The 21,639-nt window shown below is 37.6% G+C and overlaps 1 protein-coding gene across 1 annotated transcript in view; it reads right to left on the bottom strand.

Moving 5' to 3' along the window:
- Positions 1-21,639, bottom strand: part of LOC115508410 (sarcolemma associated protein) — a 151,793-nt gene that overhangs the window by 58,328 nt on the left and 71,826 nt on the right. Inside the window, 4 exon segments of the mRNA XM_030307087.1 lie at positions 151-246; positions 4,167-4,229; positions 6,179-6,215; positions 11,746-11,818. Coding sequence (XP_030162947.1) covers positions 151-246; positions 4,167-4,229; positions 6,179-6,215; positions 11,746-11,818 — 269 coding nt within the window.

Here is a 21,639-nt window from a genome sequence, read left to right as displayed (position 1 = left end):
AATCATAAAACCAACATCCACTGTAAAATGCTAAATTTTCAATATTTGGTCATTAGGAAATAACTGCCTTTCCCTGCTAAAAAAATTCAGTTTTAGTTTAATCAACATTTAAGGAATATTAAACTATGAATATAAAGGCATCTGTAATACCTGCCAACTGGTATCTGAAGCCTCTTGGGTGATGGCTAGTAGCCGCTGAAGTGTGGCTAACTTCTGTTCCAACATTTGTTCCCGATGTAAGGCCTCCTAATAATACAAATCACAAAAGAGATTCTAAAGAACTCAGCATGATCCCTTGAAGAGTAATCAATTTTTAGCACATTCTCATCTTATATCCCACTTTGTATCTTACTTTCAAACCTGATAAATCTTGTAAAATATATATAAACCACATCAGTTTAGCCTCATTTTCTGGTCTGTTAGGGGTACTCTAGCTGCACCTTCCACTGTTAACAGAAAACAAGCCCCCTGTTATTGTTTTCTTTTTACTCATAATTCGCAAGAGTGACTTTAAAAAGGAAGCATGGCTGGTTCAGTCAGTAGAGCATGACATTTGATCCCGGGGTTGTGGGTTCAAGCCCCAGGTTGGGCATAGAGCTTACTTCTTTCCTTCCACACATACATACATAGGAAGAGTGAGTTTAAAAAAAAAAAAAAAAAAGGAAATCCAGAGTAGAAGAATCCAACAAATGTTCAACCCTGCATTTTATATATATACATATTTTAAAAAATATATACATATCTTTCAGCACTAACTCATTCCACACTAAGTCAAACAATGTGGTCAGTAGCAAAGATACTTCTTAATGGCTTAGGTGCATGGATATGACATCTAAATTAGAAATGTCTTTTAGTTTTTCCTTTTAAGAATGTTATATATATAAACATATATACTTAAGAAGAGAGAAAGACTGTTTCACTATCATAATCTATTGCATTGTCAGGTGTTCTGATTCTCTGAGACTGTATACCACTTAGCAGCAATCAAATATGCCGAAAATAAGAGTCCACTAATGTAATTAAGGAATCAAGGAGTTATATAACTATGTGGCAGCTCCAAAGGAATATTTTTCCAGAGAAGGACATTGGCAAGCAAACCTTATCTCTAGGTCACTTATTAACATTTGATAGCTGTTAAGAGGGTCTCCTTCACTAGAAGTCAAGGTGAAAATGCTCACACAGCATTCAGCGGTGGTTATGGCACATCTTTAAATTTCACTTTCTTCTATTCCTGTCATTAGCCAAAGAAGAACACTTACTACCCTAATACCTCTGGAGCCACCTCAGCAAAGAAGGGTATGCTTCAAACACATTTCTTGAGGTTTAAAGCATGCATTTATTGTTGTCCACATCCTTGATAAATAATGATTAGAGAAAATCTGACCTAATTAAGAATTAGCGGTACTGTTTTTTAATGTAATTGTAAAAGTATAGATTAAGGAATCTAACAAAGGCCATAAAACACAACTTACACTTAAAAGAGATGAGCTGCCAAGTTTATTTTAAGCTCTTAAAACATTCCTAATATCCAGGGGCGCCTGGGTGGCGCAGTCGGTTAAGCTTCCGACTTCAGCCAGGTCACGATCTCGCGGTCCGTGAGTTCGAGCCCCGCGTCAGGCTCTGGGCTGATGGCTCAGAGCCTGGAGCCTGTTTCCAATTCTGTGTCTCCCTCTCTCTCTGCCCCTCCCCCATTTATGCTCTGTCTCTCTCAGTCCCAAAAATAAATAAACGTTGAAAAAAAAATTAAAAAAAAAAAAAAACATTCCTAATATCCGGGAAATTACATTAATGCTGCACAAAGTTTTACTTAAACACAAAACCACCAAAGAATCACTACTCCCACTAGGTGGTGTAATTTCACCTTTTTTTTTTAACTCAATCCCATTTAGAGTTTCATAATTCCATGAACCACATCCTAATAGAAATCTAATAATACTTCCAGTTCTTTACTTTTAGTTCTAAGGCATAAAACATATCTACTCCAGTTTTTATTCAAAAGTTTTACAGTTTACATAAGAATTCCAGCAATTCACAAAGATGTATACAGAAAAGATAGCACAATATAATATTCTCTCAAAAATCAGAAAAGAACAATTAAAGACATGCCCACCTATGAATATGCAAAGAACTGACAAAGATGGAAAAAGTACTGAGCGAGTCAGGACATTAGATCGACAGTCCATGATGACTGGTGAGTATATAGTGTGTATAGCCTCGGGAAATCATTTTTATCTAGATGAGCCCCATATTTCTCATGTGAAAAATGGAGGTTAGACCAGATTAATCTCAAAGTTTTCTTCTACTTCTAAAAATAAGAGAGATCTGGGTCAATTAATGTACCTTCCTATTGAGTGGTACACAAATGCTAACATGTATGGCATACATTTTATGTGCCAGGCACTGTTCTAAGAGCTTTACATATATTGGTTCATTTACTCTTCACAATTCTGTGAGGTAAGTGCTATTATTATACCCATATCACAGATTAAGAAAATGAGGCACGCAAAAGGGTTAAACAACTTTCCCAAAAGGTCAGAGGTTAAAGCCACAGATCGAGTCCAGGGAATTCTGGCTATGGTTTGTGCTGTTAGAAATTCTACTTAAATTACAAATGTGTAACAGTGCTTTTCTATGCACCATTACATAACACCCAGTGGAAGTAAGATGTGATTAGTACTTTGACAATTTTCACAGACTTGTACATTCTTAACTGAGGGAGAACCACTTTTAGTGATTGATTCCTATAAAAGAATGTAGGAGCCAGGATCACTGGTTTGGTCCTATCATTTTTAAAAAGCAGTTGAAGACTTATGAATGTAAAATGAGTCACCCAAAGTTACAGAACTCAGTGGCAGAGCCAAGATAAAAAGTTCAATCTCTAAATTCCTGATCTAGGATTTTTTTCTTCAATATGCTCCCTCACCAGAATAATAATAGGAACATAATCTAGCCCAAATCTCCCCAAATCAAGAGAGGAAACACACACACACACACACACACACACACACACACACACACACACACTTGTTTCCTTTTTAAAGATTTGAAAGGCTTTTTAAATATGGTATTAACTTCTTCAGGAGCCCACTCGATGTATCTGCCTCATCAAGATATCTTCTAACAGACTCAGCAGCACAGCCCAGTGGTTAAGGGTACAGATTCTGAGGTCTGACTGTCTGGGTTCAAATCCCAGCTCTACTACACAGTGTGTAATATTGTGTAAATTATTTAACCTTCCAGACCATCAGTTACTCTCTCTATAAAAATGGGAATAAAATATGTACCTTACAGGATTGTCCTGAAGATTAAATGAGTAGAGGCAAAGAGCTAGAGTCTGGCATATAGTAAGTGCTATGTAATTATTTGCTACTATACTAAGCAAGCAAAATCTCTCCAGGTTTAATTTTCTTTAGAAATCATCTATGGATGGGGCGCCTGAGTGGCTCAGTCGGTTGAGCGTCAGACTTCGGCTCAGGTCATGATCTCGCGGTTTGTGAGTTCGAGCCCTGCGTCAGGCTCTGTGCTGACAGCTCAGAGCCTGGAGCCTGCTTCGGATTCCGTGTCTCCCTCTCTCTTTGCACCTACCCCACTTGTGCTCTGTCTCTCTCTATCAATAAATAAATAAATAAAATGTAAAAAAAAAATCATCTGTGGATGGGGCGCCTGGGTGGCTCAGTCAGTTAAGTGTCCGACTTCGGCTCAGGTCATGATCTCACAGTTTGTGGGTTCGAGCCCCGTGTCGGGCTCTGTGCTGACAGCTCAGAGCCTGGAGCCTGCTTTAGATTCTGTGTTTTCCTCTCTCTCTCTGCCCCTCCCATGCTCACACTCTGTCAACCTCTCTCTCAAAAAATAAATAAACATTAAAAAAAAAATTTTTTTTTAATCATCTATGGATAAAGAACTATGTTGACACTTCCTCATATTTAAATAACAAAAACTTCTCTTGTACAGAACCCTATCTTTTCTAGACTTAATAATCCTGATTCTTTTATCCTTTCTTTACAAGACCTAATTTTAATCCTTTTTTTTTTACTTTGAAAAGATATTTCTTTTGTACTTGTAGCCAGCCAATATTTCTTTAGCCTGTATTTGTGAACTAGCAAAATCAAACCTAAGTTGTTTAATTCTACTTTTAAAAACTAAGAATTTTCAAGATTTACTTTTACCTGTAGATACTGAGAAAGCTGGAATAGTTCCTGAGAGTACATACTTGGAGTGTTAGCAGCAACCTAGAAACAAAATGACACAAGTATCAATAGTCACACAAAACATTCATAAAAGACATTAAAGCAAACCAAGTCTTTGAAATGTCTATTTACTGAAATATGCAAAATAAAAATTATTTTTAAGCTTAACCAGTTCCTTTCATTTTCAAAATATTTCTGTTCCATGTGTAGAATTTGTAAATGGTGTTATATTTCACTGGCCAGTCTGAGATTTATAAGCAGGGTGGTAGAACAAGTACTACTCATGGAAACATTCCTTGATAAACCAAATCACAAGCACAAGGCAAAGGCAAGACAGCCCTTTCTTAATCCAGAAATAATACCTCCTAAATCAACAGATCTATATTTTCCCCCTTTAAGATTCATTGTTAAACAGTTCTTCAATATGTCAATAGTCATAATTCATTCTGAGGCAGCCATCTTCAAAATGTTATTTGTATGTGAGGGTGTGGGAGAGACAGGACAGGAAATATAATGCTTTGTCCAATGGCCAGAGGCAATGAAAATAGGTTTGTCTCTTTAAAAAAAAAGAAAAGAAAGAAAAGAGGGGCGCCTGGGTGGCTCAGCTGGTTAAGCATCTTAAGCATCCAATTTCAGCTCAGGTCATGATCTTATGGTTTGTGGGTTCAAGCCCTGCATCGGACTCAGTGCCGACAGCTCAGAGCCTGGAGCCTGCTTCGGATTCTGTGTCTCCCTCTCTCTCTGTTCCTCCCCAACTCATGCTCTGTCTCTCTGTCTCAACAAATGAAAGAAACGAATAAACATTAAAAAAAATTAGAAAGAAGGAAAGAAAGAGAAAAAGAAAAAGAAAGAGAAAGAAAATAGCTTTGTCTTTTTTTCTTCTTTAAACTATAGGTAGGTTTAAGAAGAAAAAGATAGTAAATAATAGTATTTAAACTATAAATTGTAGAAGAAATACTTAGAATTCAAGTGTATTAGGAAAAATTACCTTCTATCAGGGTTTCCCCAAGTGTGGAACATATAACCATGGCATTATTTCTCCGCACACACACCCCCCCCCCCCACCAAAGAAGGTACTAATAGGCTGCTGTAACATTTACTCATATCAATACTACTAAGTCTTATGTATTAACTTATTAATGATGTTAATAGCATCATTCCCGATTAAGCTCAGAAAGCATATTTTTTTAAATATGCTAACTAGAATTCAGAGACGTGGCATTATTTTTAAAAGTTAGTCTTATATTGGCAAGGTCATTATTTACTTCTGAAATAATTCTTGGTATTGCTGAACTTGATGATTAGCCACTTTTACTTCTAAAAAAGGAATTTAACAGGGAACTTCAGTTTCAGGCAGGCTTTCAGTCTTTATCCACATGGAAGAAAAAAATGTAAAATATTTTCCCAATAGTTAATTAGTACACTAAGAAAAAACATCTACATTAATGTCAAAAGACATCTTTTTTTTTGTTATGAAGCAATGATATCTATAGTTTATTACACCATTATTTCTGAGGAAAATACTAACAAGTAATTATCACAAAGTTTCTGACCAAATCAGATTAAATAAAACTGCTTTTCAAGGACAATAAAAGAACAATTCCTGTAAACCCATATTTCTGTTATTTCTATGGGTAGGTACATGTTGGGTGAATATTTGGGTAGAAAGCTTTAATAAATATTTCTAGACAGAATTGTATTCCAGAATAAACAGCAGTAACTAACACTTCGTACCTCTGGCTAGGCACAAAACAAGTACTCCTAGTCTATACAACCAGCCATTTACTTGAGATAACAAAAGCTTTTTCCTAAGAAACATCCACCCTAAATTCTCCAGATAGAAGACTGCAATAACCAAATATCTATATACACTGCACGTATTTTGTTACAGAAGAAAAATAAGTTTCTAGGTAAAGCATATTAAAAACAAACAAAAACATTTTGCAAAGCAATATAGCTGAATTCGTTTGTAAAAATCATTACTAACTTACTTTGTCAACAGGACTTGGTAATGGAGCATGGATGACACTGAAAAGAAAAATTTAGAATTTTTATCTAATTTCCTGACAACAGAGGAAACAGAGTAGGACAGTACCAGAATATCTTAAACCCCAAAGTTGCTACACTTGCTTTCATATAATTAAAAGAATGTGAATTATTTTTAATCCTTCATAAATACATAGCATTCTTAGAAAACAAGGTAATAAATACACAAATCTACTTTTTACACATAATATATTTTTAAACACAAATTCAAAATTCAAAACGTATTAAATGCCTTTGAGGATCCACTATTTAACGAGGGCTCTGGCGAATTTCTGGGCTCTACAACTTCTACATATCCATTTTTAATTTTGGAATCTGTAAGTTACATTCTTTTAAAATTAAATATTCCTATACACAAAGTCTTAAAAACCAAAGTTCTATTTGAAAGAAAGCTATAATTTGGAAACTTGCTCTAGGAGAAAAATTTTAGCTAACCAAACAGTATTACTGTTCTTCTCCACCCAGCCCCTTCACACATTAACAAATGAAAGCTTAAATGTAAGTAGGAAACTAAACTCAGTATACCTCTTTAAAGCAGCAAACAGACAGTACAATTGGTACTAATTGCCTCTTCAGCCTTATAAAGTACTGACAGATAGGCAGTATAGTGTATCAGTTAAGTATGCAGGCTCAGAAGCCTGGGTCCGAATTCTGGCTCTACTTACGAGCTGTATAATCTTGGGCAAGTTACCTAAGCACTATAGGTCTCATCTTCCTCCTCTATAAAATGCGGATAATCATAAAAACAAGCCCAGGGGTTACTGTATTAAATGTGTTAATATAAATAAAGAGCTTTAAACAGTACCTTTAACATAGTAGCACTTGATCCTATTACCAGTTCCATGAGAACACAGCAGCTAAGGAAGCCAGGGGCCCTATCTTACAATGCCTGTAAGCTACTGTATGGGGGTTGGGGTGAGTAGAGAAAACACGAAGCAAGGCTGCTACCCACGTCCCCTCCCAGTGGCTAATCACTCCATATCCTAGACGCTACTCTGATAATGGTCACCTTGAAGGTTGACTAGAGGAAAGCTCCTAGATTCAACTGGTTAATTATGTGTAAACTAATGAGAAACTGATCTATGACTTAAAAATAGAAATGACAATTCTAATCCCACTGTAATAACCACAAACATCCTAAGTACTGCTTCAATTCAATTAGTCACAAATACACTAAAATGCTGAATAAAATGGAATATTAAGAACCAGCACACCCTTCCCTTCTGAACACACATGATCCTGTGCAGACTCCCATTGAGATCATATAACCCTTTATATCTTCAATTTCACATGTGTGTTTTTAGGCATTGTGACCAATTTACCTCTGGATGCCCAGAACCTACCACAACATCCTGGAAAAGCTGGTGCCCAATGAAGGTTTAAAAAATTATGCCAACTTTAGTTTTTCTCTCTACCCCATAAACATGGGATAGATACCTTAAACATAACTTTTGTTTTCTTCACTATACAAGTAATACATATTGATTATGTGTGTGCAGTAAAGCAAGAGAAAATAAGTAAAAACTACCTAATGCCAGCACCCAGAGGTAACCATTTGGGGTATATACCTTTTTCTCTATAGATACGCACATATAGGCAAATGAACTTAAGAAAGTCTAAATAGAAGCAAATAGTACTCATGGTTTTTTAATTCCATTTTTCTTCATGACCAAAGTACAAAATATTCTGTTCTTATGAAAATTTAGTTAACCAAAGGCTGAAAATCCAGCTAAACATTCCATAAGTAATAAGTATTTGTGTGTGTATAGTATGTATTTTACAGAACCTATCTTGGATATAGATGTATTCTGTTTGGATTTTAAGAAAAGTTCATATGCAATAAGGGAATGCAGAAAAAGAAAACCATTATTTAGTGTTAGGACTGCGGAATTACAGGCAATTTCTCTGTTATCACTTAAAAATTATTTGTACAGGGGTGCCTGGCTGGCTCAGTCAGTGCAGCATACAACTCTTGATCTTGGGGTCATGAGTTTGAGCCCCATGTTCAGTGTAAAGATTACTTTAAAAAATAATATTTGTGTGATATAATAAAAATCAAGGAAGAAAAAAGAATCTTTTTTTTTTCTTTTGAGAAAGAGAGTGCAACCAAGGGAAAAGGCCAGAGGGAAAGAGAGAGAATCTTAAGCAGACTCCATGCTCAGTGTGGAGCGTGACACAAGGCTCGATTCCACAACCCTGGGATCATGTCCTGAGCAGAAATCAAGAGTCGGATGCTCAACCAAGGCACCCAGACACCCCAATAACCAGCTTTTTGAGAACTATCTAGTGAAGATCTTAAAAGCATTAAATGCTATGTATACAATGTATCTGAAACTCTAAAATTCTGGTGTACTCAAAAATATCTTGATTGCTATAAAAGATTAAAGTCATAGAAACAGTCAATGATTATCATGTGCTTAATATATGCCAGGTACTACACAAAACTTTAAGTGTACAAACTTGTTTAATCCTCCTCATAAAATTCCTGCTCCACAAGTACTACTGTTATCTTCATTTTTCAAATGAGAAAAGGGAGGCCTGCTCAAGTCACAGAATAGGTGGAGTCTGGCTTTGAAACAGACCATCTGCCTCTAAAGACTATTCTGATCTTCCTCCAGCTCTGGAGAAGTGCCTGTCCCAAATTCGTCTTCTCCAGAAAGTCAGCCAGGTTGTGTACAAAGAGATTGGCAGCAAAATTCTAAATGCTAATATTTAACCACATAAGAAAAACCAAACAATAAGGAAACAAGGACAAAGATGAAAAGCATTGGGGAAACAAGGGCAGGGACACAATTCACAACATAGACTGAGAAATTCACATGCCCTACTAGATGGAACCTGAGATTACAGATAACCCTTTATATAACTGCTCAAAGTTTTTAACTCCGTGAAAGAAAAATCTCATTATCACACAGAAACATCAAGGTTTTTAAGAAGTCACACATCATTAGATGACTAATAGTTATTCTTATTTTTAAAAACTTAACCCTTGACTCATAAAAGCTGAGTCACATTAAAGCTTCCAAAGTAAACTGTATTTTTAATAATTAAACTATAATAAAGAATAGGAAACAGATTGTTATGAATTTTAAATGTTTAGGGGCACCTGGGTGGCTTAGTCGGTTAAGCGTCTGACTTCGGCTCAGGTCACGATCTCACAGTGCATGAGTTCGAGCCCTGCATCAGGCTCTGTGCTGACAGCTCAGAGCCTGGAGTCTGCTTCAGATTCTATGTCTCCCTCTCTCTCTGCCCCTCCCCCACTCCTGCTTGTGCACACGTGTGCACTCTCACACGCGTGCGCGCGCGCGCTCTCTCTCTCTCTCTCTCTCTCTCTCTCTCTCTCAAAAATAAATAAATATTAGGGGCGCCTGGGTGGCTCAGTCAGTTGAGCGTCTGACTTTGGCTCAGGTCATGATCTCGCAGTGAGTTCAAGCCCCGCGTTGGGCTCTGTGCTGACAGTTCAGAGCCTAGAGCCTGTTTCATATTCTGTATCACCCTCTCTCTCTGCCCTCCCCAGCTCATGCTCTGTCTCTCTCTCTCTCTGTCAAAAATAAATAAACATTAAAAAAATCTTTTTAATAATAAATAAATAAATAAATATTTAAAAGATTTATTTAAATAAATAAAATAAAATGTTTAAAAAAATTTTGCTTTGCTTCAGATATCCTTAAAGCTAACAAAAATTGGTATCTTCTTTTTTTTAATTTAATTTTATTTTTTTATATCTGGGATAATTTTGCCAGAGGTTATATAGAGAGAATTCAAATTAAAAAAAATTTTTTTCAATGTTTATTTATTATTGAGAGACAGAGAGAGACAGAGCATGAGCATGGGAGGGGCAGAGAGAGGGGAAGACACAGACTCTGAAGTAGGCTCCAGGCTCTGAGCTGTCAGCACAGAGCCTGATGCGGAGCTTGAACTCACAACCTACAAGATCATGACCTGAGCCGACATCGGATGCTTAACCAACTGAGCCACCTAGGTGCCCCAAAAATTGGTAGCTTCCAACTGAAGCAAAATATATAGTAATTCTAATGAAAGCACAAGACTGTCATGGTAATAGGAGAGCCTCTCTGCTTTCTTTTTCATTCTTTCCTCTCAATACTCTACTTTGCCTTCAACTTACTGCTTATCTTAACCTCCCATCCTCAGATCTTTGCCTTTGCTTTTGAAGGATAAAAAGTATTATGCTGGGTATAGAAAAAAGCTTCTGGCATATTCAAGGTCTTCCCCCCAATAAAAAAATGGTTTAATTAATGATTACGACATAATGATAATCTGTGAAAAGCTCCAAGATTAAAATGTACTTATGTTTAGATCTTAACATTTACATTTTATGAGTAACTCTTCTCTTTCATATTTGTCTTCCTCTAAGTAATCTTTCACTGCTTCAGGAAAAAAAAAATGCAGCATTGGAAAATCCCTCCAAAATTCCCATCAAAATAGGCTACTAACTATATCAACACCCCTCAAGGTCCTAAAAGATGATGACACTGGCATTAACTTCAGAGGGAATTATACTTTAAGAATCCTCTATTAAATGCAGATCAAAATACAGTTATCACTCAGGGCACCCGGATGGCTCAGTAGGTTAAGCGCCAGACTTGATTTCAGCTCAGGTCATGATCTCAGGGTTCGTGAGTGGAGCCCCATGTCAGGCTCTGTGCTGACAGAGCAGAGCCTGCTTGGGATTGTGTCTCTCCTCTCTTGCTGACCCTCTCCCATTCTCACCCACACGAGTGTGAGCACTCTCTCTCTCAAAATAAATAAATAAACATTAAAAATAATATTTCTAGGGGTGCCTCGATGGCTCAGTTGGTTAAGCATCCGACTCTTGGTTTCAGCTCAGGTCATGATCTCACAGTTTGTGGGTTCAAGCCCTGCATCAGGGCTTGGGATTCTCTCTCCCTCTGTCTTTGCCCCTCCCCTATCTGTACTCTCTCTCTCTCTCTCAAAATAAACTAAATTAAAAAAAATTTTTTTTCATACAGTTATCATTCACCAGTGACTTACATACCCTAAATATTTTAAAAACAACTAATTGGGGTGCCTGGGTGGCTTGGTCGGTTAAGCGTCCGACTTCGGCTCAGGTCATGATCTCACAGTCCGTGGGTTCGAGCCCCGCGTCAGACTCTGTGCTGACAGCTCAGAGCCTGGAGGCTGTTTCAGATTCTGTGTCTCCCTCTCTCTCTGCCCCTCCCCTGTTCATGCTCTGTCTCTCTCTGTCTCAAAAATAAATAAACGTTAAAAAAAATTTTTTAAAACAACTAATTATCCATCAAAATATAAACTGTAAAGTTAACTTTGGAAACAAAATAACCTGCCTCCTTATACATAATTATTTACTAGAATTGTAGCTAACACGAAAAGGAATTAAAATGAAGTATTATATTGTAAACGTACTGCATTAATTTTCTACCATTATTAGAATAATCCTCAAGTGTTAACAGTATACCATCATCTAGAATATTATTAACCAAGGTAGTTGAAACAAAAACTAAATTATACTCACTCTGAGCGGAGCCGGGCTTCCATACCATCTGGTAGAAAAAGTTTTATTGTAGAAACAATACACCCATGGGTAACTGGTTAAAAAAACAAATAAGATGGATAAAGTAATTTTTTAAAAATACAAACCTTCACATCTCTCATATTCAAACATATATTTTATTCTTAAATGTAATAACTTCCAGGAAAGAAAAAAATCTGGTGGTTTAATGACAATATTTATTCCCCTGGAGAAAGTCCCCTTTATTCATTCTGAATCACAGTTGCAAGGCAGAATTACAGAGAGAATTGTTAAGTCCTAGCCTCCAATGCTGTGACAGTCCATAAAAGGTCAGCTGAATACACGGAGATACAATTGAGGTCAGGAAATGCACTTTCTCTGCCATCTGTTGGCATCAAAACCTAACTCCAACTATTCCCCAATTTAGAAGTTAGCCCTAGTTTCTAGTTCTCCTGTCCTCAACCTGTAACTTCTACCCACGCCTCACAAAACTCTAACATCCTGCATAATACAGCTTGAAATATGCCACTCAATTCCCCATTTGATGAGTGAGAAAACCAAGACCTCAGACAAGTGAGACTGCTTCTTGAACTCTGTTATTAAGTATCAGAGATTTTGGTAGAGCTCAAGTCTGAGGTTTCCAGTTCAGTATCTAAAATTGTGGTTCTGTATTCTTGGTGTTTTTTCTTCCTTCACCCCCAAACATTTTTATATAACATTACAGCACTCACTTTGTAGACAATTTCTTACTGTTGCTTCTTACTTCCTCCTCTTCCTTCTGAAGATTTCAAGAGACAAAACCCCCCAAAAGCAGCATTTATATAGAGCTTCTCTTTTTATATGGGCTTTGTAGAAAAAAACTTTTTTGCTGGTTTAAGGTTGATGGCTTTTTATGTCTCTGTCCTTCAAAGATTACATCTTCCAGGGTTAGGGTTCAAAGAGTTAATTTATTTAGTGTACCAAAATCTAATTTAAAAGCTAATGCATAATATACTGTATATGCATAATTTACTGTATCATGATTAGGGCGGTGGCAATTATAGGACTGTATACATTTGTCAAAACTCAGTGAGTTGTGCTTGTAAAACTGGTATTGCAAGTAAATTATATTTCAATGAAACTTATTAAGAATAGAGCTAATGCATTTAGGTACAGGTAAATCATTAAGTGCTCAAACCCATGAATCATCAAGATGATCTTATAAACATGGATATTATTCTGTCATCTGGAAATACACAGTAAACTTAAGAAATTTAGCATAGTTTACTCAATTTTCATTAACTTATTGAAAAGTGCTAACACAAATCAGGAACCATCTATGGGACAGGCTTCTAAACTGCCTAACACAGCAATCACAGCCCTGAAACATTGGGCTCCTTCCTTCCTTTTCAGGCCTCATCCTCCATCCTGCTACCAAAAACACCCTGTGCAAGACTAAGCTACCTGCATCTCCAAATCCCTTACTTTTCACAACTCCATGCACTTTACAAGCTGTCCTGTCAGTGATGTCCTTTATCCCTTTGCCTCCATAACCAAATGCCACTTATCCATTCAGCTCAGACATTCTACTTCCTTCACCAAACTCAGTATCTGAGTTAGAGGTCCCCAAAGTCTCCTATATCTACTTCTTATAATACTGAGCACATTGCATTATGAATATTTATCATTTATACAACTATTGTCTCACCAGTTAGAGTCAACTCTGTGACAGGAACAAGGATTGGTTGCTTTTCACTTTTTAAATCCTGTACTAGGGAGAGTTATCTGGTACAAACTAGGCATTTAATAAATGATTACTGAATATGCCAAAGCACATGTCTGGTTAATATTTTACAGCTTTAATTACCAGGGGTGAAGACATCTCTTACTTTGAGGACAGTAGGGTTCACCTACACTTTCAAGAACCACCTAACTCCCTCCTTTTCCTGGCAGAACATAGGAAGGGACAGATTCATCCCAGCTCTATGGCTCTCCCAGAGATTTACTATAAACAGGTTACAATAAATACACGAGCACCATACAAGAAGATCCAAGAGTACTGACACCTGACCAATATATTTATTAAATTGGTAATAAAGTCTAAAAAAATAGGTGTAGTGAGTTAATAGAATAAAACTGCAGTGCCAGAGCTGACAAGCTGTGATATATTACATCAGAATCTCCATTGCTCAGACTTATTTTTTTTTAATTTTTTTTATTACATTTATTTATTTTTGAGAGACAGAGTGAGACAGAGCACGAGTGGGGGCAGGGTGGAGAGAGAAGGAGACACAGAATCCGAAGCAGGCTCCAGGCTCTGAGCTGTCAGCATGAGCCCGATGTGGGGGTCGAACCCACAAACTGTGAGATCATGACCTGAGCCGAAGTTGGATATTTAACCGACTGAGCCACCCAGGTACCCCCCCCCCATTGCTCAGATTTATCACCCCAAAGTCCAGCACCTGGACTGACCTACAAATCTGTGAGACGAATCAAGGGCTAATACTGATTGGGTAGCACAGGGTTGGTGTACTTAAAGATCACGTCTGACTAAGCTGACCATCTAGTCTAGCCAACCCTGCCTTTGAAAAGGTTCTTGTGATAACTAGATGCACAGAACAGTTTTTTTAATTTGCAACAGGCAAGTATTTAAAACTACCTGATAAAAATGTTTTGTTCTAACACTTACATTAATCAACTCTACATAGCAGTATTTCCCAAAATGGAGTGTTAGCAGGTGTTAACAAAAAAGGATTCGGGAGTCAGAAAAGTTTGGGAAATACTTGGTAAAAAGAGATGGAAAGAATTTTTTTTTTTTTTTACAAGTCTTTCACAGAGCTTAAAGGACTTTTTGTCCATCATGAGGCTCTAAAAGTAAGATGCATTTTCCAAGCTTATTTGACCATTGAGCATCCCTGGCCCCTGTTTTCAGAACACTTAACACAGGAACTAATATTAGGGTATTTTATATATGATATATATAGTATTATAAAAAAATACTTTGGAAAAGTTCTGCTGTAAAATATTCTATGAAGTACTTTGTAAACAAATTTCACTCAAAATTCACTCAGAAACATTATTTACCATATTTACAAGATTCAAAGACAAAATTAATTGTAAAACACACAATTTAAAAGTTTCTTGGGCAGACTAAGGAGGCCACAGGATCACTGCCACATTAAATACAAGTACCCATTGCTTTTTAAAAGTTTTTGTTACATTACTTTGCATCTATGAAAAACCTACATTAGTACCTGTTTTCCTAACTGAAAGAAATAACTGGAAAGGATTTTGGCTAATTATGAAAATCAAAGTGTAAGCAGCATTCAGCATTTGTTTTGCAGCAAGCTGTTAATAGAGGTAGTAAGAACAGTCCCACAAACCTCCCTCCCCACAAACTATACTCAGCAGCTCAGTCTTGAGCTGCCATAACTTTGAACTGTGTCTGTGAGCATCTGTACTTAATCTCAGTTTATTTTGTGCATCCATTAGCAAGATATGCCCTAAGGTAACAGAAAAGCCTAAGAGAGGTTACTTTTTGGGTCTGGGAACTCTAAAAACTCTTTCCATATAAATTCATGGTAATTGCTTCTTTACGCCATTTTGAAAAGGTTTCATAGGAATGCGCTTTTTTCTGACAGCAAGGGAACCTGTATACATATGCATTATAAGCTACATGTAAATTTCAGAAATGTTAAAACATGAAAAACAGATGTGTCTGAATCAAAGAAACAAGGTATCTATGGAGAAAAATCTGCAATTACTTGTAGTTGTGAGACTTTATTAAAAATCAAAATGAAGACTACCCAAGCTGTCGTTTGTGGGTTTTTATCTCTAGTATCTTACACAGATTATTTTGCTTTTGAGTTAATATATTTACTTTACGGTATGAAGTCAGCCTTTTCTATTGCCTCTTCACACAAACATCACTTAAAAGACCCATGTTCACTGTGATTAGTTTAAAAAGCTGTTTAAGGCCCTGGACTGGGAGACTGAAACTTCTGGGATATGTTGTAGTCTGGTTCTATCTCTATTCCTGCACTGAGTAGGAAGATCAACACTACTCTATATTTGAGTAGTTTGAGAGATCTTTTTTTTTAATGTTTATTTATTTTGAGAGAGAAAGTGAGGAGAGTGGGGGAAGGGGAGAGGGAGAGAGGGAGAGGGAGGGAGAGAGGGGGAGAGTGAGAGAGACAGAGAGGGAGAGTGACAGAGAGAGACAGAGAGAGAGAGAGAGAGAGAGAGAAAGAGAGAGAGAGTAAGTGAGAGAATGAGAATCCCAAGCAGGCTCCACACCCAGTGCACAGAGCCTGATGCAGGGCTTGATCCCACAACAGTGAGATCATGACCTGAGCTGATATCAAGAGTCAGATGCTTAACCGAATGAGCCACCCAGACACCCCTGGAAGATCTCTTGAAATGACTGGAAGTAACAGGAAGAAGACCAAAGAAGTACAAGAAACATTTATAAAACCAAGACCTAAATGAGAGGTGTTAACATTTCCAAACTGGGGAATAATTTAATTGTCTTTTGACTGCAATCTAAGATAAAAGAGTTCCCAAACCTTCATTCCTGAATTTTTCCCTTCATAAAGCTTTTGACTTAAAGATTTTTTTTAAGTCAGAAAAGAGGTAGGGAAAGTTCGCTGAAGAGACAAGTAACATTAATTCTAAAGAATTTTTTTTGTATTGATATTCTATCATTCTGTTTTCACTTGTGAGCTGGAGTACAGTAATAAAAAGCTTTCCCTTCTCAACTAATTGTATATACCAGGAATAATTTCTATAGGAAAGGTCGCATACATGGTTTATGCCTTCTCTTTATTTACTTGTTTTCAGAATGGTTTGTCTAGGCTTCCAAGGGTGATCAAATCTTTTTGCCTTCTTATATTATTTAAATTCATGGATTTAAGCACATTTGATATATTTCAATCCACCATTGTTATTATTTGATGTGCAAACTGTCCCATCTTTGATCAGCTGGAACTCCATGTTAATTCCTGAGTTTTCTGACACAATCCTACCAGTCTTAGATAGCTTCACTGCTTTATAATATGACAGAATCTTCTAGGCTCACCCTGTACATTTCCTGCCTAGACTCAGAGTCAGCTGTTTCTCCCAGAAATCCTGTTTTTAGCTATTTATTTGGTGGGAAAAATCCTTTCTCTGTGCATGTGAATTCATTTGCAGCTTTATTTCTCTAGCATACAATGGAGCAATACTTATTGTTGGTTTACTTTTTGATTTATGCACAAGGAGTAGTGGTTCTTTGGCTTTACCTATTTGCTAAATATTCAGTGAGAATCTGCTGGCTACAAAGCAGTACGCTGGTAAAGCCGGGGAAAACCAACATGATTATGAGTAGGTCCTTGTCCTCGAGGAGATTTCAATTTATTTTGTAGAGAGAACAAGAAGTATCTAACCTAACAACCAAGGGGGACATTTTTCACAAATGCTATAAGAGGTATACTATGGGAATTTGGAATGGACAAGGGCAGGGGAAGGATTTATTAAAAAGGCTAAAAAAAAAAAAAAAAAAAGATTTCAAAAACTGGAAACGGAAGGAAAGGCTGAGAGAACGGCCTGAGCAAAGACACAGAAAGAGTAGGATGTAACAGCTGGAGGAGACTTGAGAGAGCAGGGAAAGAATACATTTCAAGGCCCTCTAGGTGCCAGGCCCCAGGCTAATTACACAATACATGTTAACTACTTACAACAAACCATGCAGATAGTCATTTTTATGTCTTATATGACAGATGAGACAGATAAGACAAGGTCAAAGAGGCTAAAGTTAACTTGCTTGAGATCATACCTTCGGCAAGTGGCAGTGCCAGGATTCAAAAGAATCTTTTCTATACACCATCTTACCTCTGTTTTAGTTTAACAGCTTAACATATATTCAAGAAAGTAATGGGAAACAAAATAAAAACTCTGAACTGAATCTATATTTTTGAGGGCCTCAAGTGTACAATTAAGCATTTCAGACTTTATTGTACAGTATGGCACAGCCTTCTACAAGGAGAATGCCAAAAGTGTAACAGAAGGATGTGTTGGAGGCAATGGATTGGCAGAGTATGGCAGTGAGAAGGGGAGAGCTAGTGTAACACCTGAGGTTGGCAACAGGAGAAACAAGTAGGAGCAGGGAAAGGAGACAAATAACCTGGATGGCACAGCTGCTAGAGGTAAGGAAGAGACAAGATTCAAAAAAAATACCAGGATTCTGAGTGTTTGAGAGAATGATGGAATAATACAAGAAATTGGGAAATCAGTAGAATGTTCTAGTTTGAAGGGGAAATTAAGCTATGTACAGGGTAATTATAAGGGGCTCGAGGACAAGGGAAAGCATATAACACAGCTGCTGCCAGAAACTTAATTGAGCAGGGTTCTTAAACCTAGTTTCCAAAAGAACAACCAAGGCTTTTAAAAAATAGGTATGTTCAGAAGAGACTCATAATTATGGAGAACAAACAGAGGGTTACTGGAGGGGGTGTAGGAGGGGGGATGGGCTAAATGGGTAAGCGGCACTAAGGAACCTACTCCTGAAATCATTGTTGCACTATATGCTAACTAATTTGGATGTAAATTTTAAAAAATAAAAAATAAAATAAAAAAATAGGTATGTTCAGGGGCACTTGGGTGGCTCAGTCGACTAAGCTGCTGACTCAGTTTCAGCTCAGGTCATGATCTTACAGTTCGGGGGATCAAGCCCCACAGTGAGCTCCTTGCTGACAGCATGGAGCCTGCCTGGGATTCTCTCTTCATCTCTCTCTGCCCCTCCCCTATGCATGCACATTTTCTCTCTCAAAATAAATAAATAAACTTAAAAAAATAGGTATGTTCAGTCTCCACACCTTGCAAATCTTCTTCTTAGGACTGAAGAGTGGGATCCAGATATCCATAGTTTTAAAAGTTCTGCAGGTAATTGTGGTGCAGATAATTCCTGGGTCGAGAATCCACTTTTTATTTTATTTTATTTTATTTATTTTATGTTTTTATTCTTGAGAGAAAGACAGAGTGCGAATAGGGGAGGGGCAGAGAGAGAGGGAGACACAGAATCGGAAACAGGCTCCAGGCTCTGAGCCATCAGCCCAGAGCCTGACGCGGGGCTCGAACTCACGGAGTGCGAGATCGTGACCTGGCTGAAGTCGGACGCTTAACCAACTGCGCCACCCAGGCGCCCCAAGAATCCACTTTTTAAATGAACAAAAGAAGACTGCCATGCCATCAGAAAGATTCTCTTAGTCACCCCAGCAAATCTGGCACAGTCTCTGCTGAATCAGCTTTGTGATTTTCCCTAGCAGCTAGAAAGTGAAGGAAGTAAAGCTTCTGGTGAAAGTTACCAAAAGCTAGGAATGAACAAGGACAGCAAAACTAAGAGTGAAGGGGCAGTCTAGAAGTTAGTAAGAATTGAAATGGCCAATGACAGGTTTGAAAGGACAGACAGGTAAAGGAGCCTGGGGCTGCAGCTACTGAGAAAGAGAGGTAGACTTAATGGCAAGAGATGGTACAGGTGCCTGGCAAAGGTTTTGTTAATAGTAAAAGTACCTGTCCCAGAGATGAGAACTTTGTATACACTTTACCAACATTCACATTGAACATCATACCATAAACCTTGAGGTAGGTAGTAGTATCAAGAGTCCCATTTTATTAGATGAATAAAGTTTAGATAGGTTAAAGAGAGGTAACTGAGTCACAGCAAAATAAAAAGGGTTGTGGGAAACAAGAAGGTTGCCGGTTTCTGATCCTCATATTAAGCTTCTGGGTTAGGAGGAAGGTTGTCAAAATCTTAGTTGAGATAAGGTGGTAGAAAGAACTTTTGTAACATGGTAGAATAAGATTCATAAGACATTTTAAAATTTATTAACCAGTATGTGCCAGGTTGAGCACAGGGATTCCACAGTGAAGACAGACACACTGCCTGCTCTTGTGCAGCTTACAGTTTAGTGAGGGAGGCAAACACACAGAGGGGAGTGTAGTGTGCAAAAGGGACATGAAAAGGCACCTTTTCCAGCCTAGAAAAGTTTCTAGCCAAAGGAAAAAGCATGTGCAACGGCTTGAAGACCAGAAAAGACAAGGCCTATTGTGGGGAGTAAAAGTAATTGAGGGCAGTTTGAGCACAATGCAAAAGGAAGACACCACTGACCTTGCTCATACTAGGACCCTTGCTCACAGGGGCTTACCTATGAACAGATACTGGTGAAATAGACCTCGGTGATGAACTGAGTGCAGTTATATGTCAAGTTTACAGAACTAACTGGTCCCAAGCTTTGCAGCAGAGGGTTATTGAAATGTTACATGACCCAGAAAACTCACGCCTTGTCTGAGCAGTTTGTGAGATTGGGAACAGAGGAATAGCTAGCACTGGGTTCCTAAGGCCCCGATTCCAGGAAAATATGATAGGTTGGCTTTCTCTCTTCCTCACTTCCTTAAAAAAAAAAACCTGTCATCCTATTTGTTTACAATATTTTGTATCTTTAGGGAAGGTTATTTGTACAGTACTGACCAGTGAGTTTTCTTCCTGGAGTCACACTATGTGGAAAAACCAAACATCAAAATCAGCTTGTTTTGGAGAGGTTGGAATAGAAGAGACATTAGTATGAATGGGTATGTTCAATGACATCAGGTTCCTATCACCTTTTTAATAAAATTATGATTTTATACACATACATGTATTAAAAAAATCATTTTCATATATTGTCTATTTTCTGAAATTTCCTTTTATACATACATTATTTTATATATATACATAAATGTCACAGGCAGTGGAAGGTTTTTTTTTTTTTTTTTAATTTTTTTTTCAACGTTTTTTATTTTTATTTTTGGGACAGAGAGAGACAGAGCATGAACGGGGGAGGGGCAGAGAGAGAGGGAGACACAGAATCGGAAACAGGCTCCAGGCTCCGAGCCATCAGCCCAGAGCCTGACGCGGGGCTCGAACTCACGGACCGCGAGATCGTGACCTGGCTGAAGTCGGACGCTTAACCGACTGCGCCACCCAGGCGCCCCCAGTGGAAGGTTTTTAATTGTAGTTTTATTATCCCCACCCTTTTTCATTTGGCTCCATCCTCTTTACTCTTCCTCTCCACCCACTCCAGGACAACTCATAGTAATGACCACACGCATCCCTCCGTGCTTTTTTCCCTATGTTCAAACAATCAAATACACATATATGTATACATTTATAGGGATTGGTGAGACTTTAAAAAAATTTTTTTTTAACATTTATTCATTTTTTTGAGAGAGAGAGAGAGAGAGAGAGCGCGCGCGCGCGCATGAGCGGGGGAGGGGCGGGGGAGAGAGAGAGAGAGAGAGAGAGGGAGACACAGAATCTGAAGCGGGCTCCAGGCTCCGAGCAGTCAGCACAGAGCCCGAAGCCAGGCTCGAACCCACAAACCGCGAGACTGTGACCTGAGCGAACTCAGCAGCTTAACCAACTGAGCCACCCAGGTGCCCTGAGACTTTTTAAAATAGAAATTATAGCCCGGCTAGCTCAGTCGGTAGAGCATGAGACTCTTAAAATAGAAATTATTAATAGTAATTCTTTTCTCAACAATATATCTTATAGAAATCCCTGCAATTCATATAATCCTAATTTAATCTTTTTAATAACTACATCACAGGCAATTTTTAAATTATGCTTCCATTGTTTTTCTGTTCTATGCACACTGATGCAAAAAAAATCCTTTCATACATCCTTAAAAACTATTTTGTGATTTCATAATTTTATATCCTTATTATAAATGTATTCAAGAGCACTATGTAGTACTGTTTTGCATTAATTCATGCTTTATGTAAAGAGAATTGTACCACACACATCCTTCTGTAATTTGCTTGAGATAATGTTTGAAATTTATCCTTATTGATATGTAAATTTACTTCATACATTTTACACCTGTATAATATTTGCGCTATTTTTAT

This window comes from Lynx canadensis, chromosome A2 (assembly GCF_007474595.2).
Source record: "Lynx canadensis isolate LIC74 chromosome A2, mLynCan4.pri.v2, whole genome shotgun sequence".
Lineage (NCBI taxonomy): Eukaryota > Metazoa > Chordata > Mammalia > Carnivora > Felidae > Lynx > Lynx canadensis.
Note: the sequence above shows the minus strand (reverse complement) of the source record. Positions and strands in the feature narration are given on the sequence as shown.